This window comes from Limulus polyphemus, unplaced genomic scaffold (genome assembly GCF_000517525.1).
Source record: "Limulus polyphemus unplaced genomic scaffold, Limulus_polyphemus-2.1.2 Scaffold503, whole genome shotgun sequence".
Lineage (NCBI taxonomy): Eukaryota > Metazoa > Arthropoda > Merostomata > Xiphosura > Limulidae > Limulus > Limulus polyphemus.
In genome coordinates, this window is record NW_013666113.1 from 7,151 (window position 1) to 26,173 (window position 19,023).

The 19,023-nt window shown below is 32.0% G+C and overlaps 1 protein-coding gene across 2 annotated transcripts in view; it reads left to right on the plus strand.

Annotated features, from left to right (window-relative positions):
- Positions 1 to 2,574: 2,574 nt before the first annotated feature.
- The window catches only part of LOC106458708 (transducin beta-like protein 3), a 34,428-nt gene continuing 17,979 nt past the window's right edge, over positions 2,575 to 19,023 (plus strand). For both annotated transcript variants that reach the window (XM_013918250.2, XM_022384980.1), the window contains exons 1-11: positions 2,575 to 2,659; positions 6,417 to 6,468; positions 7,436 to 7,531; positions 7,945 to 8,073; positions 8,468 to 8,616; positions 8,924 to 9,094; positions 9,484 to 9,559; positions 13,547 to 13,643; positions 14,669 to 14,874; positions 17,026 to 17,229; positions 18,207 to 18,313. In XM_013918250.2, the coding sequence (XP_013773704.1) occupies positions 2,616 to 2,659; positions 6,417 to 6,468; positions 7,436 to 7,531; positions 7,945 to 8,073; positions 8,468 to 8,616; positions 8,924 to 9,094; positions 9,484 to 9,559; positions 13,547 to 13,643; positions 14,669 to 14,874; positions 17,026 to 17,229; positions 18,207 to 18,313 (1,331 nt within the window). In that variant the 5' untranslated portion in view covers positions 2,575 to 2,615. The remainder of the gene's footprint in view (positions 2,660 to 6,416; positions 6,469 to 7,435; positions 7,532 to 7,944; positions 8,074 to 8,467; positions 8,617 to 8,923; positions 9,095 to 9,483; positions 9,560 to 13,546; positions 13,644 to 14,668; positions 14,875 to 17,025; positions 17,230 to 18,206; positions 18,314 to 19,023) is intronic.

Consider the following 19,023-nt stretch of genomic DNA (forward strand, 5'->3'; position numbering starts at 1 on the left):
GAGACGGCTTAAATGGGTAATGAAGAAAAACTTTAATATAAGTTTAACATGACAGCAAATGTACAACGTTTCGACAAGGTTTTGTCATCATCAGGTACTGTTATCTAGTTTTACCGAGCCACCCACAATAACATCCTCGTTTTCATTTACAAACTGGAAAGTTTATTTAATGGTGGTTTAGAAGAGAAAACACAAATAATTACCAAAAACGCATTCTACTACTTATACTGCTTCATAATTTTATAATAAATTGTTGATTGACTAGCAGGTTATATACAGCCGACAATTTGTTTTTCTTATTAAGTTAGTGTAACTTTGGGAGCTCACGACAGTATCGAAGGGTAAGTAACTCAATAAAACTATAATAAAATACATAACTAAGGCTGTAAAGTTGTTATTGCAATTTCTGTTAAAAACCTAAGCATAACTGAAAGTAAAAGTTTTGTTCAGTTACAGTAACACATAAACACAAAACAACAAGATAATTTTCAACTTAGTAAATTCCATAAGCAGTAAATCACTCAACGTCTTAACCTGTTTCGGAGATGTTATTGAACAAGGTGCAATAAACCAGATACAGCTATTATCGAAGCTAATCGGTCAAAAAAAGTTTTGTAAGTTTTCGGATCACTTCATTTTGTACTTTCAAACAAAAGTATTTCTTAAGAAAATAATTTGCATCAAAATATTTTCAGTTTCTTCGAGGTTAAAAATTAATGCACCTCTTATACTTAAAGACGTGAGTTTACTCTAGAACAAGGAAACCCATACATTGGCTCATTATTTGGTGCTTAAACTCTTTGAATGCAGAGATGTAATAATACCGTGGTTAGTCTGCCAGATAATAGTTGAATGCAAGGATGTATCTGACTTTCAAAGGGGACACGGTGTGGATTCACATGTAATAGAAACATTTACCCCCAGAATCTATCAACAGTTGTGATCGAAATGGAATAAGTTTGCTATTAAGGAACGCTGTAATCTTTAGTTTCTTCTGAAAGCTCAAAGGGAAAAGTAATAAAACAATATTATAAAGTACAACAACCTCCAACCTGTCATACGAAGGACATTACAAAAACTGCTAATTTCCAATGTAACAGACAAGCTCTGTTCCAGTGATGGCATCTTGTGGGGTCTATGACATATTATACCCACATCTTATTGTGGTAAAAGGTGGTGTACCCCAACATTAGGTGTGGTCCTAATAAAGTGGTCAGTCAGTGTAGGACCCAACACAGGAGTATTATCTAGTAGGCTAAAGTTATTTCAAAGTCAATTGGTGATAGTGATTAGACTTTTTTCATTTATTATGAGAATCACTGTATTGTCTTCAAGAAAGAGTAATTTCAATATAAAATTAGATAGTAATAATTTTGTACGATATTTGATGCAATTAGGATGATCAACCTTATCTCATATCCAGTTTAAAGTAAAATCAGTACAGCTCTTGTCCCATTTTCTTCGTTTCTAATGTTTCTCTTTTTTCTGTTGAAGCGTGAATTAACTGAGATACATATAAGCAAATTAGTCTAGTGTTAGTCTCACGAACAAATGTGCTTAATGTGTACGTACGGACGACAAAACAATCACCCAAGTATACGTAGCCAGTCTGTAGATCAGGGTTTTGGGCTGCAGAAAATATACGAGCTATTATTTTATTCTTTAAAAAAAGTTATTTTAAGTAAACGAATCGGTAAACATGAAAATAATGCTATTAAATACTTGATTGCTATTTAAAATATCGTATGCATAGCGTAAAAGAAAATTTTGTATTCTGACATATATGAAAGGTTTTATTGAAAATATGAACACGCTTCTTCGTTGTTGTTTTTAACGCAAAGCTACATAATGAGCTACCTGTGTTCTGTTCACCGCGAGAATCAAACCCCGTAACTTAGTGTTGTAAGTCCATAAATTATTGCAAACTCACTGGGAACAAATATATATGAACGACAAAAGCGGAATAGTTTTCTTTACTCAAACTAATTTTTCATAGATTGATCATCAACCTCACCTGAATGTAAAACCGTAGAGTTGTAGTGAACAAAATAAGACCGAGAATGACCTAGTGGTTAGGGTGCCGAGCTTCGAGTCTTAAAGTCCGAAATTCGACCCGATTCCCCTGAACATAATCCATTTTTTCAGGTGTTCTGTGACAGTCAGTCGGAGTAGCCACATAGATGGCGGATATTGGTGGTTGAATATCTTCTTCTGATCACAGTAGAATGGGGATGGCTATCCAGTATCTTTAAACGTCTATGAACTAGCCGTTTCCTTCAGGTATCGCATAATTAAGTTATAAAACACGAACGCAGGGTTTTTGTTTCGTGGATACATTTACGTACGATCACTGAAAAATACGTATACATGTAGTTGACTTTATGTAAATTTTGTTGTGCATTATAAATAAAGATGAACTGTTGAAGTTAATTGTATGTAACTGAAATCGTGTTATTAACTTTTTTTGTCTTTTACTGAATGAAAAAACAATTATGCGGTCAATGATCGATGAATTATTGAAAGCAACATGCGTCTTTTCTTCCTTTTCTTTTTTGCATTTGTGTTTAGAACACCAGGTGGTGTATTGGTCAAACCACATGGCGTAGTGGCAAAAAATGGGAGCATCTACGATAGATTTAAAGTTCAACTTAAAGGAAAAGTAAATATTTCCCTTATCTTTTGTTACTTTGTAATTATTTTTGTATTATTGAAAACCTTTTATATTCTAATTTGCAGCTTTTTATGGTTTAGTGAAGCCTTAGCTAATAGTAACGTTATTTTGTAGTAATGTTAATGGTAGTATGTAAACATAAAATCCCACGGAAATGGAATGTAAGTTTATTGTAAATAAATGTTATCCTCTTCACACATATAGAGTTTTTGCTAAATGTATAATTCCAAAATCATATTCTTGATATAAATGTCTATCAATCTATGTGATATGCATTCGATGATATTTTTATGTGTGTAAAAGGAAAGTTGCGGCATGTAATAACGATACAGGTAAAAGTGATTAAGGTAGTGTCATTGTTAAGTGCTTACAATTTGTAATGTGTGATAGATGCAAGAAGTGGAGTTTATTTGTGAACTCCCAACAGGCATACACTTTTGAAGAAGCTAGTAATGAAGATGTGCAATTTGAATGTATAATTTGACAGTTGGAAAATAAAATTTGAGCTATCCTAGATAGAGTAAAGGCAATAGATAAAGATAATGGTAACTATTTCAAGATTAACTTAAGCTGTTGCATATGAAGTATACAGTACTTAATAACACTTTCAGGAAGCTAGAAACATTACCAATATAGCTAGAAATAGAGGATTTAATTTTAATGAACAGGTTTTGCTAAGTAACTGATTTTAGCCAGTAGTTTGTGCCGATGAAGAACTAGAGGAGGGAAGGAAAACAGAAGGGACACATAGAGATGGGAATGAATAACATATAGACGATATAGTTATGGATGATTCTTTAGTTTGGCATGTATATAGAATAATCTGTGAGGTAAATAATGAAAAAAGAATTAGAGTATGCTGTCCAGAGGTAGGGGTGGAGGATATAACTGACAGCAAGAGATTTAGTAACGGGTGCTAACAATGATGCAGATTTTGTAGCGTGCATATGACTAATGATGTAGGTAAGGGTAGATAAGAATAGCTAATTGATAAAAGCATTCAAAGAAAAGAACAGTGATAATTTAATTCTGTCAGGATTATTGTCAAGGCTATTATAATAAATGCAAATTAATGCATATGCAATACCATAATTTGAATTATGAGTATGATTTTGATGGGAATAACCTTGACAGTGCTACAGAGGTATAGGATCTAGGTATTCAGTCTCTGAAGCCATCCAAGCTGTGTGTTCTTGCTAATGGAAGGGCAAATATGATTTTAGGTTGCATCTACAGAAATATTGAATATAAGCCTATAGAGTTTATTATTTAATTGTCTATGTCATTGGTTGGGCCACATTTGGAGTATTGTGTTCAGTCTTGGGCTCCTTACCTTAGGAAGGACAATGAATTGTTGAAAAAGATTCAGAGGAGGGCTACTAGGATGACCCCTTGGATAGAAAGGTTATCATACAAGAATACTTTAAAATTTTCTCTTGAAAAGAGAAGAGTTATAGAAGACCTGATCAAGGCATCTAATATTGTTAAGGGAATTGATAGTGTTGATGCATTATCTTTTTTTGTATTTAATGGTGAGAATGGTAGTACTAGGGAGAACAAATATAAATTTTGGCAGTGTAAAAGTCATCTTCAGTTAAAAAAGCTTTATTTTTTTAACAAGATAGTTAGCCTTTGGAATGGATTGCCTTAAAACTTGGTGGATGTAGTTAATTTAAGGGAGTTTAAGGAAAGGCTTGATAAATGTTTGAATAATATGGACTGTCTTTGAGTTTTTACTTTCACTTTAAACTTAAGTTTAGTGGATGGGACAACCTAGATAGACCAGTAGGTCATTTGTTGCCCTTAAGTTATGTGTGTGCGTGTGTAAATTATTGTCAGTTGTCTCTTTGCCCAAAAAAAACAGTTCTTTGTAACATACATATATATTTGTGTTTCATGATTAATTCTATATGTATTATGGTAAGTAATATCTAATGTTTTGTTTATTTATTGTTGCTTTCATTAATAATATTAGTTAACTATTTACTATTTGAAATGTAATTAGTTTTTAATTTCATTTGCCATTTATTATTATGCTTTTATTATAAAGACTAGCAGAAATACCTGCCATCTGGACAGGTATAACTGCTAGTTCCTGCAGGAGGCTATTTGGCCGGTGGCCTTTTCTGGAATTGTCTAACAGTTCTACAGCAATGTACTCATATTTGGCATTCAATAATGTTCACAATCTATCAGAAAATGATTTTATTGAAATTTTAGTATAAAAATGAGCTATCATCACAGAATTACATCACAGAGTAGATTTTATTGAAGTATTTCTCTGTAGACGCAGTTATCAATGAAAGTGCCTTGCTTTTCTGTTGCAACACTCATGAGATTTTCATTAAAAAACAAATAATTATTTTTAAGTTTGTTTTTGATTGTTTTATATTTGAAACCTATTCCTTTTTTTTGTAATTTTTGTTGTTTAAATCTGAAACATATCATTTTTGTTGAAATTTCAAATGTTTTATTTATTGCTCAGCTATAAAAATACTGCCTAGTTCTAAAAATAATACCCAGTTATGATTGGTGATGATCGGTGCGCTAGTGTCCGAGATCAAAGTTTTTAACATTTACATCGCAAGCTCCATTATAATAAGATTGTTTTACATTGTTAACTTAGATTTTGTATTTGGGATTAACTTAAATTTACAAAGCTGGCTAATCTTCTTGAGATATTATTGGGTTTATGGCCAAAAATGCCATTAACAGCAAGAGTATCCAGCTGATGAAACAGTTAATTCTAAGCATTGTAAGTAGATATATAAGAAAAATATATTTACTTGGCTATACTGATGGCCAGGTTAATTTTTAGTTTCACTCCAAGTACATAGCTTACTCTGATCAGAAGTTATTGTTTTTGTGGAATGTGCTTACTAGTTAAAAAGCTATTTAGGTGTCATTCTGTTATAAGCACTTCAGAAATGTTCCAAGAACACCTGCTTGTAGTAAGATTACTCGAATCCAATACTTGAAACAAAAGCCAAAACAAATAAGTTTAAATAACATCCAAGATCTTCCAAAGTTTCATCAGTATCAGTATTTTACCTATTTAAGTCACGTTTTGTTGACAGTTAATCAATCAAAGGCTAGTAGTGTAGCGTTTTCTTAAGTAGTTCTATATACAGTTCTTAGAATATTCTAATTAAGTAATGTTTACTTTTCTGAACATTACACTAAAGTTCATTGTTTCTTGTTATATTCTAGCATCTAGTGAAAATGATGCAGCATGGAGTATTACCAGTTGAACATTAGAATAAAGTTTTTGTAAGCTTCTCAGTTATAAATGTAAAAAATAGGCTATTTATGAACTTTAAATATCTCTGAACTAGCTGTTTAGTCACATATTTAAACCTTAAAAGATGAATGTAGAGTTTTGTTTTATGAACTCTCGTATATGCATACATATATTTGGTTTTATCTAAGCTCTTCAGTAGCTTAGCATGAAATTAAATAAACAAACAAAAATTATGTTCTTGTTTTTGTCCTTTACTTAAGTTTACATTTTTTGTTATTTTAATAAGTCAACATCTGTGTACTTTCACAGAACAACTGAATGAAGAAATCATTGGTTATTGGTTTGAGAAATAAATCCATGTTACCAGAATAAAACATAACTTGTTCTTACAATTACAGAAGGAATTTGGGTGAGATTTAATTTAGCTGCTCAAGTAATTAAGATATTAAATGTTAAAGTAAGAGCCAATTTTATACTTTCATTGATACTTTTTTTTCTTCTAAGTTTTGCAGTTGAGACCAAGTATCAAGCTTTCTATACAGGAGGTCATGTGCAGGTATGTGTTGTGTAGAAATTTTCTTTTAAACTCAAAGGTAATTTCCCTGGTGTCAGTTGGAGCTAGATACCATATCCTCATAAACTACTTGTTAATGAAAATATGTTTTTCTTGGTTTGTCATAGTATAAGGATGTATTTTTATTTTCAATTTAGATGTTCCACGGGGCCTTTATTCAAATAATGTGATAACATTTCTTATACATAGACTAGCTGACATCACAGAGGTAATAACCTGATAGTAAAGATAGTCTAGAGAGATACTTTTAAATATAGATGATCTTGTGCATAAGTTCCTTGTTAGTCTTTTAAAATATTGTATTCAAATTAGGGTACCTTATTGTATAATGAATGTTATCAACTGGATAACCATACAGAAAAAGGCTACTAAAGGATTTTTGAAAAACAAATTAAGGTTACCAAAATATAACATAACTGGAACTTTTCATTTGAAGGGGAATATTGAGTAATTTAGCTGCCCCAAGTGATTAGGAGATTAAATGTTACAGTAAGAACCACTTTTAGATGCTATTGTAGCATGCAGTCTACACAGATACTATCATCATCATCACTGTTTTAACTTTTGTTTATTTGCATTTGGCATCATTTATGATAAATACCGCTTTTAAGCTAATAAAATACAAAATACCATACATAATGCTTTGAGGGCAAATATAATCTGAATGAAATAAATTCCAACAATCAAAACTAGTATAATTTAAGGTACTCTCTAATTATTATTATTTGCTTAAAAAAAACGTGGATAGATATATAAATTCTTTAACAAGAGATTATGTTTTAGTGAATCATTAAAATGGTGATGATCATAGTATCTGGGTAGGTTGCTAAAAGCCTACTGTTTCATTATTGTTACAATTGTAATGCTGTTATTTATATTTTTGTGCAAAGTACTTATTGCCTCTCAAAATGTTAAAAGTCATGTACATTTGTGTATCTTTTTCTTCTAGGTTACTCATGATGGTGACCACATGTTCTGTGCATGTGGAACCAAAGTTCAGATTGTTTCAGTTGAAACTGGGAAAGTGGTGAAAACAATTGGGACAGTAAGTTTATATAACAATCTGCTTCCTAAATCAAAATAATAATGTATATGTTAGATAATTACTGGTTTTTATCAACACAATTATTTTAACCAAATATGAGAAACCTATAAAGATCTAATTTTCTCAGCTTTTACTTAAAGTACTAGTGTGTGTTTACCTAAAGAGCTATTTCATTTTATATGATGCTCATATGTTATCTCAGTATCAAACATCAAAGTCATAAATCACTGTTTCAATTTGGCTCAAACATTAAGAGTGGTTTATAAATTCAAGGCGTATTTTAACTAAAAGGCTTTTCAAAGAAAAACATGAAAAATGTCTAAGTTAATAGAACTTTATAATTTTTGAACTGTATTTTCAAAACTTCAGTCTCTGGTTATTAGGGAACAATACAGACTTTTGTTTAATTCTAGGATGAAAGTAGTGATGAATTAACAAGCTTTGTTGTGAGTAATGATGACAAAATCTTGGTGACAGCTGGAAGAAGTGGACTTCTAAGACAGTGGGATTGGAGGACTGGTACCATAATGCGAACATGGAAAGTAAGATTTTAAGTTTTTATTTTTAAAATGAGTTTACCATCTGAGGTTCTGTAAAATGTGCTAATAAATGTCTTGGTTGGTTATCATTGATTTATAAAATAAAAGCTATTAGCACAAAAGCTTCTTGCAATTGAAATTCACATGAATGATTCAGCTGTAAGCAAAATTGGAAACAAATCTTCTACAAGGAGAAAGCATTAGTCTCCTTTGTACAGGTTATTTTCCAAATGACTTGTGAAATTACTCAAAGAAAGCCACAAAACATTTTTTGACATGTTTTTGTGTCTGGTTATGACACAATATCACATTGTTTACTTTCAGTTTTTCTAGCACATTCTTGTTAGTGTTTTGAACTACTAACACATGTTACAAACATATCCTTTTATCTTTCTAGTCTATTCATGTTGGTCCTGTGGCATGTATGACATTTGATCCCACGTCTACTCTTTTGGCCACTGGAGGAAGTGACTCAACCATCAAAGTGTGGGATATTATCAAACAGTATTGTACACATAACCTTCGAGGAGCTCAAGGAGTGTTTAGGTACAGTTTTATATTGAATACATACACTTGTTGTTCATATCCATGTATCATATAAAGTGTATGTATATCTAAAATTATATGCAGATCAAATAATTATTAGTGTGTGTGTGTGTACATATATATATATATATATATATACACAGCTTTTAACATGTTATTACAGATGTTCTACTTGTTATCACCTTTATCACAAGATAATATTTTTAACATTTTCACAGTCCACTTACGATAAGTTTTTCTTGCCAATATAAGTGTTATGTTATAATGAAAACATGTTCTTCTAAAGATTGTTTCTTCCATTTTTTAGCATTGTTCATTTTCACCCTAACATCAGCAGACTGCAGATGATTGGAGCTGCTGACGACTACAAGATCCACGTTTGGGATCTGAACACAAGCAGACAGCTGGCTGTGCTGGAAGGGCACTGCAGTGTAGTAACAAGCCTTTCGTTTACTTCAGATGGGAATAAAATGATCAGGTAATATATGATGTCCTTAAGTATTTTCAGATACTAAAAGTGTATAAGGACACAAACTAATTTATAAAATATTTTAAATGCCATCAATTAACATTAGCTTAGTATAAATACATTTAAGATTTTCCCACCCCTCCAATTAACCTTCAGGGCTTATAATGCTAGAATTCAGAGCACAATCACTGCAACAGAGACAGTGCAGTAGCCCATTATGGAGCTTTGTTCTAAGATAAACAAACAATAGTAGGGAAGTTGACCAACACCAAATTTTCCAAAATCAAATCTAAAAGTATTTGAATTGTTTGTGTGTCACATTTGCATTACTTTGTATTATACCAATATGCCACTGTATTTAGAGAAATTTTGCTTAACCAGGTTTTTGCTTTTCACAGTTCTGGTCGAGATAAAGTGGTTTTATTATGGGATATGACAAGCTTTCAGTCTTTGAAGACTATACCAGTTTATGAGGTAAGTACTCTGTGTTGCTTACATGTGTAGAAAGTAACTTTATTTTGTAAATATTGTTGACACACCTACATTCCACTTGAAGCTTTTTTTTTAATAGTTTCATCATCGAAAGACATTCATAGCTGTTTGTGAAGATGTGTAATTTCTTGTGAAAATACCAAATACCTATGTATGGCACTATCTAGAATAAATGAATACAATGTATGCAACTCCTTCAAAAAAATATCAGTAACTCCTACTACAGATGTATATTTACACAGATGTAGAATGACTGATCACTGTATTAGGACTCTCACCTAATATTAGGTTAAACTTGACATGGCACAGACTTCACAAGATGACAGAGTATGTATTGCTAGATTGTATTCCTTTTGTTGCGGAATATGGTTCACAGCTGTTGGTAGAATATTATGGTGGCATATGCAATCCATTTTTTATTGAATGTGTTTCACAGTTGGTTCACAACTGTCAGAAGAAGATTATGGTGGCACATGGAGTCCATTTTTTGTTGAATATGTTTCACACTTGGTTCACAACTGTCAGAAGAATATTATGGTGACACATGCAATCCATTTTTGTTGAATATGTTTCACAGTTGATTCACAACTGTCAGAAGAAGATTATGGTGGCACATGGAGTCCATTTTTTGTTGAATATGTTTCACACTTGGTTCACAACTGTCAGAAGAAGATTATGGTGGCACATTCGTTGAGTAACAGGGTACACCATAGGTTCACAGATGTCAACAGAAGATTATTGGCACATTCAGTGTTCTGTTTCACCTGAAAGATGTTGAATCAGATTGAGACCTAGTGATGTACTGACTACCAAGATCACTGTCATGCTCTTCAAACTGTGAGCATGGATGAAATCTAGTGTGCTCATCAACAATATCGAGATAAACCGGAGATGTTATTCTAAAAGAATGGAATTAGTATCTGGTCACTTGCACGAGAATGTTTCCAACACTGTTATACGCATTGTAGCTTGCAGTAATTGTCCAGTACTCCACATAAGGGGTGTACCTGTGTAATTCCTGACAAAAAAATCAGCCATTTACGGATTTAAAAAATATATATTGAAAACTTGTTTTACTGCTGTTGAAAAACTAATACAGCTCCTGCTTCTTTAACAGTAGTACAGTAGTTAATGACCACTTGTAGCTTTCTGTAATTCTACGCAAGTTGTGCACAGGTCACACAATAGAGCTGCAAAAATAAGCACACTCTATCCACTAGAAGTTTCTGTTGGTGCACTTGTGAATGATCCAATTGTGTGTAAAAAAATAAATAAAAAGTTGTATTTTCATTACTTGTTTTTTTATTATGACTATATCTGGTGATTTAATTTGCTAAGTTAATCCTGTGCCAAATTTTGCCTTTTGAAATAAGAAAATAATTCATAATTAGTTAAATTACTTTTTATCACAAAATGTTATTCCTGCACTTTGTAAAGAAATTTAAAATTATTCTCGCTTACAGTATTCTGGGAGTGATTACTCCTTACAGGAAATAATTATTTGGAGCACTGGTATCTTTATGTTGTTCTCTATATCTTTGTTCTACCATCAGTACAGAAGAAAGGTAAAATGCAACTTACTAGGTTACATTTTATGCTTACAATCACTTATTTTTTGTGATTTCACACTGTAAGCCCCATTGTTTCCTGTTTATTTTTCATAGTTTTGCACTGTAAGCACCATTATTTCCTGTTTTAATCTGGGATAAAGTGTTTTGACTATGAAAAATTTTGTAATATCTTTTGTACCATACATTTGGAGATGATTGACTCGTGACCACTGTTCAAGGAGTTGTTCAGTTGGGACACATTCTAAATTCTATTACACTTCACAAGCCTGTCCTTCTTATCCCTCAAATTGTCACCAGCAGTTGGATGCAAGGTTTTCCCATTTTCAGGTTTATTCTTTTGTAAATGTCTGTTTTTAAATAGTATGACAGAACAGCCAATCAAGAAAAGGGACATACTTTAATAACAAGGACATATTTTCATGCCCTTTTGACATTCATAGCAATCCTTGTTCTTATTCTTCTCATTCAGGCTAACTATGATGTAAATACATAATCGTGTTTGTAGGTTTCAAGCAGTCATCTAGTACAAGGGTTCTCAGAGTTTTCCACTTTATAACTCATCTGATTAGCCAGGTGGGACATTTGTAACTCGGGGGTGGGACTGTTTATGCTATGTAGTAACACAAAGTGACATCTCTTGTGACTCAGAATTTGGGAACCACTGATCTAGCATGTTACATGATTGATTGAAATAGGGTGCTTAACAAAATGGTCAGTCAGTGTAGTTACATCTGTTTGTAGGAGTGTGTATTTACATACACAAAACAACAGACTTGTTACACAATTGAGAGTGGATGTTATTTGTAATTGCACTCTTTGGTTTTTACTACTATTGCAACTTGTTTAAGATGGACAGATTTTCTGCTGTTTAATTAACAGAGGTTGGTAGAAATAATAGAGGTGGGTCTTGGTAAGCCATCTGGTGAGGGAAGCGGTTAAAAGTGATCTTGATACATGATGTACAGGGTGTCCAAAAAGTCTGAAACTGTAGGTCATATGCAGCTTTTCTTAATTTCAGGTAGTGATTGATTATGGTGCTGTCAGAGCATGGGAAAAAGGTTGAGTTGATCCTGCTGTTGAGCCAAACTTGTTTCAAATTACAAGGACAGCATTCTGTAAAATGTGTTGAAGTGTCTATGGTTCCAGACTTTTCGGCCATCCTGTATTGGAAATATGCTTTGTTAATTTAATAAACTGTAATGTCAAATGCATGTTTATTAAATGATACAGTGAGAAGTGGATCTTGAGATGCCAAAAGTCAAATGCCACGAGAGAAATAATATTTAGAAAGCTACAATGAAAAAAATTAAATTGAAAGAGCATGGGTTTGTACAAGAACAGTCATTAATACATAAATTCCAGATAACTTATTTTACAAGTTTCAGTGCTAAATCAGTATACAATCAAACCAACTATTGGGACACATGTAATTATGTTTAGATAAAACTACATTTAAAGTGTTATCCTGAACAAGTTATACTTATAGTAGTATTTTGCAAGTACTTTTTTTTAACAGGCCTCTCACGAGCCAGTGTGGGACATTTTTGTTGGAAAGAAAACAAACTACCCAATCTAGTTTTTCTTAATTTGAACTGAAATTTGTTGACATGTTTATTGGCTAAAAAGAAGGCATTTCCCACACTCTTTTAGCATTGGGGCTACAAAAAGTGATTTGAAATGGCAAGGTGACTGAAACCTGTCAGTGCATCACAAGCTTAATGGCCAAGCACAAGAAGCATGGAAGTCTCCAAATGACACAAAGAAGTATTCAGGAACCATTTAGAACCACATTGGTAGATATTGTGCAGCAAGTCGAGTACAATATTATGCCTGTAGCTTCTTTCAAAGTGTTCCTGTCTGCTCATCCTACTTCTGAATATCGTAATGCTTTGACCTTCCCTACCCAGTCGTAGCTGAAATCAATCATATCTCAATTGAAAGCTAAACATAACAAGATGATAGCAGAAGTATAAAATGTTGGCAGTTGCTTAATTAATGATGCTGAGAATGTGGCTTTATTGATATATACTGAATTTACTCCCAGCGGGTAGACCTTAGTACTAACTAGTATGGAGACTTGAGGATACCGTAGTTCACTTAACATTTATCAGTAAACAAATGAAAACATCCAAAACCACCCTCTTTGGGAGTTTCTGGATTGAACTTACTTTTAATATTCAACAAATCATAGTGTAAACACATTCCTTGGCTCCTGAGGGATATGTTAATACATATTTAATGTTACAGTGTTAAATATTCTTTCCAAAGGCCAAACCAACTTTTAACCTCTTTTTTTTTTTTTTCATGTAGTTGCTCTTGTTTCACAACTTAATAAAATTTGTACTTGGGCAACATTATAAAGACATGTTTAAGAATATTTTAATTGGTTTCATTGTAGTCTGTGGAGTCTGTCATTTTGGTGCCAGAAGACAGAAGATTATGCCAGATTGGTGTCACCACTGACAACATTTTCTTTATTTCAGCTGGAGAGAAAGGTATATTTTGACTATTTTGCAACTAGTCTGAATCTCCTCTAACTTCATTCCTTTAATTCAATGTGCTCATTTTTATTTATTTATTTTATTAAATTTTTCTAAAAAAAAACTTAAATGCAATTTTTGCAAAATGAAGTTGTATGTTCTTAAAATGTAAAAGGCCTAAAAATAGTCATTGTATTTTAGTTATATTCTCTTTAGCTCTTTGGGAACAAACATGAAGGAAATCTGTTAAATAATCTTAGCAAATATTTGTTTTTAATTAATTATACATTATATTACAGTATATATTTACAGTAACAACATGCATGTGCTTTGTATTGTAATTAACACTTGTTTTAATCCAATATGAAATGATTTCCGTACAAACTACAACATTTTTATAAAATTTAAACCAGTTTCTTAGCATTTTTTTAATGTTATTCTTTGGCCTCAACTTATGAATGAGCAAGCTCTTTTATTTGAAAGTTCTGGTAGGTTTATACATTAAAAAAAAATCTTGAATTAAATAAACTCGTGGGCGAAAAAATGCACAAAGCTAACACAGCTCTAAATCTTCATTTTTGAAATAGTAGTATATGTTCAAAATTCACAAAAAGTTACAATAATGGCTGTGTAATAATGTAGAATGCAGTGTTGAACCAGATCCAAAGAACTAACTTTAATTACTCTCCATTTGTTAAGACTGTTATCTTATTTATTTAATTTTATTGTTTTTATTTATTAAAACTGACAATGAAAGCTGAAACAAACATACTGAAAATATTCTGTGAGGTGGTTCCATAGCGAGTGAATGTGCTTGCTGTAATCCATCAAAATATTTTGTGTGCAATGTACTTGTTTTATATATATATATATACTATTGTTTGTTTTCAATAATAGTGAGTAACATTTTTTTGAAACCAATCAATATGGCAGACTTTAGATAATAATGAAAACAATTATTTTTATTTTTTAACTGTCATTGCTGTTGTATGTACAGTTCAAGATTTGTAAGTTTTTGTTCATTTTTTGCTAATAAACAGGAATCTTACAAGTTTGGAATGCACAGTCTGGTCAGCTTGTACATAAACAGGAGAGCTGTCTTGTAGCATCCTCGGGTGCTAATTTACCTGAAGGTTCTCTCATAATGCAAGCAACTTACAATGTTAAGCTCAACACAATAAGTGTTGTGACTTACGAACACAACATTGTCTTTTTTCGCCTTGATGACTTTTCACTCATAAAACAGGTAAGTAGCATTCTGGGGAAAAAAATGTCTTTAATAAGTTATTTTGTTAGTGATTATTAAAAATGGTGATTGTTTTTTACATTATATTGTTGAGAAATAACTTGTACAGTTTAGAAACAACTTAAATGAGTGAAAGAGTATAATTCCATAATTTTCAACTGTAAGTAAGGTGTGGAGATTTGCACTATACTGTTTTCAAGAGAGCTGGTAATTTTAAGACAAATATGTAATTGTTTACATTTGAAACTTTTCAAAAATTAAAATAATAACTCAACTTGAATATGTCTTGGATGATATAACAAGGTAGTTTTTCTTTCTGTTTATATTTTATCTCGACACAAATTTATGAATTCATTAAACTTACAGAAGTCACTGCCACAGAGAATGATTCTGTTTTGTTTTAAGTGGTAAATCATGCCTGATACTGGCATAAAGTTAAGTTTGAGAATTTGTTGAGTGTTCAAACTTTCCTGAATAAAATTTATAAGTCTTGGTATGCCTTTTGTGAAATTTTTCTCCCCTGGGACAAGAAGTGTTTAATTTATAATAAACTTCAGTATGGAGCTTTCTTTATAATTACTCTGTACAAGTAGTAAATACTTTTGTTTTTTATTATCAATAAACTTCTTTCCTGCTAAAAGTATTCACACTTGTAATCTTAGAGGTGGTCCTAGTAATTATTTATATTATTTATAAACTTATCTCCTGCCAAAAGTATTCACATTTGTAATCTTAGAGGTAGTTCTAGTAATTATTTATATTATGTTATTTATAAACTTCTTTCCTGCCAAAAGTATCCACATTTGTAATCTTAGAGGTGGTTCTAGTAATTATTTATATTATGTTATTTATAAACTTCTTTCCTGCCAAAAGTATCAACACTTGTAATCTTATAGGTGGTCCTAGTAATTATTTTGTTCAAGTACTGTAGAACGGACTTTGTCTGAATAACTGCTGCTATTCTGAGGATCATTTTTTCATCTAAGTTCAAGCAGTTATGTGTGGTAAATGACATAGCAAATGTCCCCGTGGCACAGGGGTGGCCCCGAATTTTTTTTAACATATCCAGGTACATGTCAGAGGCCCACAGAATTTTGAAAACACAACAAGGATGGCATGGAAGCCAGGGATACTTCGCAATTCATGTTTTGGAGCTTACACAAGCCCATATTAACTTTGTAAGATGACTGTACCCAGGGACCATAGTAACTACTAAATTTAAAAACCCTGTAGCCACTTTTGCTACAGAAAAGACAATAAATCCTTTGTGCAGAGCCATTGTCAAGGCAATGAGCAAGCGGGTGAGTTTATTTTAGAAAGGTAGGAAATATCTCAGGGTAGAACCCTGGGCTGCCCAAGTCAGCTCTAAGTTCAGTTTTTTTACAAAATGACCAGTGATTTTCACGTTGAGGCCCCGCCATTTTATGCTGCACCATTGTGTATGATTTAGTTCATCTCCATTATTATGTCAAAGCTTGGCTAGTTGTTGATGGTGGGAAAACTATGATCTGCACTTCTATGCATACATAACAAATAACTTTAAGAAGCACTAATACATCAATAACATTTATAAATTGTTTAATTTTATAAATGTAACAGTCCTTCATCATGTGATCATGCCAATAAATGTATAATAAAATTTGTACCTGTCTAACTTCAGCATAAAATTTGCTTAGAATGCTTGCAAGGTTTCTAACAATGCTTGTAAAGTAGGCCTTAGTAAGTCAGCTTGTTTTTACTGTGTTACAAACAATTGTGGACTGCAAGCTTCTGTTGTGATGTCAAGCATGCATGGCAATGGCCTTGTCAACTAGACAACATTGATACAGTTTGTTGACCAACATTTCAAGGCAACATTTAAAATATTTCATACCAGGTGATATGCTCTTGTCCAATCACAACAACAAATTCATGCTAGGAGGGATAGACTAAAATGTATTGACATCTTGAACATTTCAAGACTACTGACCTATATATTTAAATTCTATGGGCTGTCTTCTACAACATGCTGGTTGGGTCAAGTTGCATGTTCAAGAATTGTTAGAATATTTTTGACAAGACAGTATATTAACATCATCTTTACTTGTTTTAAATCAGATTTTTATATTAATAATGATAGTTTTAAAGTTAATGAAGTTTACTTTCTTCCAGTTTGTAGGATACAATGATGATATCCTAGACATCAAGTTTTTTGGGGCTGAAGATACACACCTTGCTGTAGCCACCAACAGTTCAAACATAAAAGTGTACAAACTGGATACATTTAGTTGCCAGCTTTTAAAGGGTCATATGGATATTGTTTTGGCTTTGGATGTGTTTCCAAAAGACCCTTACATGATGGCAAGTTCTTCTAAGGTAATATTGTTTCTTGTATATTGAATTAAGAGTCAGTATTTGTATGTAAGTTATCTACAAAAGGGTTTCACAACCACCTTGTTTGTCTGTCCGTGGGATTTCCTGGAGAAAAAAAAAACTAATTGCACGTATAAATTGTAATGTTTTTTCATTATACTTGCATTTTACGGAGGAAACAAGGTATCTCTAATATCAAAAAGGTTGAGAAATGCTGATCAACAGAACTTGCTTGACTGCAGTTCATATTTTTGGATAAACATAGATAAAATTTTAATAGGGCATACATCATCCTGGTGAGAGAGAGTATCACCACAATTTTCATAAATAGTTTGCTGATCATTATATTTTTAATATTGTGACATCCATTTTCCCTTATTTGTTTTTAGTAAATTAAATGACTAAATAAATTGTTCTTTTTCTCTGTGCATTAAAAAGTATGCTAAAAAGGTTTATACGTATGAAGCTTTAGGTGGTAAAAAATGATTCATTGAGGATAGTGCAACAAACCTCATTCACCTGTGTTAGGATAGTGCAACAAACTTCATTCACCTGTGTTAGGATAGTGCAACAAACTTCATTCACCTGTGTTAGGATAGTGCAACAAACTTCATTCACCTGTGTTAGGATAGTGCAACAAACCTCATTCACCTGTGTTAGGATAGTGCAACAAACTTCATTCACCTGTGTTAGGATAGTGCAACAAACTTCATTCACCTGTGTTTGTTTTCAAATAATATTTTGAGGTGCCTGAATAGAATTTAATCATACGGTTGTAAGTCACAGGTGGTTGGAGTTGTGACACTGTTGTAAATAGATTTTATGAACATTTACTTTGAAATTTTTAATGGTTAGTATATTCAGTTGTGACACTTACAACCAAATAATCTCATTTTAACAAATTATATAATAATTACTAGTTGAAAGAACCCACAAGGACATATTTTTACTGTTGTCTGAACTATTGCTTATTTCAACAGGATAACTGTGTGAGGATATGGAAAATGGACAGTGACTCGGGTGAAATCACCTGTGTTTTTTCTGGATGTGGTCATACTCATGCAGTTGGAACCATCTCGTGTTCAAAGTATTCAAATTTAATGTCTTACAAAATGACTAATAAATTCTACAGGCCTGATATTTTTTTTAATTACATCTATTCAGACATTATAAACTTTCCAAAAGGCCAAAAGTTTTTTGTTTTTTTTATTTTACAGAATAAAATTTATAAATTGATTTGTCTTTCAGTGTTATGATTTTGATTTTTTTTCATCTGTAAGCAAAATGCATTTCAGGAGTTACATCAAAAAAATTTATTTTAAGGGCAACTGCTTTTCTTTTTTACGAAACTTAGTCAACCTATTATTTTGTGTATACAAATAGGAAAATTTCTTGATTTTATAATGATATTAATTACAAGATTTAAAGATATTCGTACTTACTCATCTAAAACTGAATCCTGAGAAAAGTTTGTGTGCAGGTTTTTTTTATGTTCACTTGCCTTGTTTCATAATTATACACACTGATGAAGAAGTTGTTTTACTAAATTAAAACTAAAATATATATTTGTTTTCAAAGAGATTATGAATATGAAGTTTGACTCGGTACACGTGAGTAAAAAGGGGTTTATTGCAATTGCTGAACAGTTTCTAAAATAAACCACACGTCTTAGAACGTTTTTTGGTAAACAAACCACTTGTCTTAGATTTTTTTCTGGTAAACAAACCACTTGTCTTAGATTTTTTTCTGGTAAACAAACCACTTGTCTTAGATTTTTTTCTGGTTAAACAAACCATG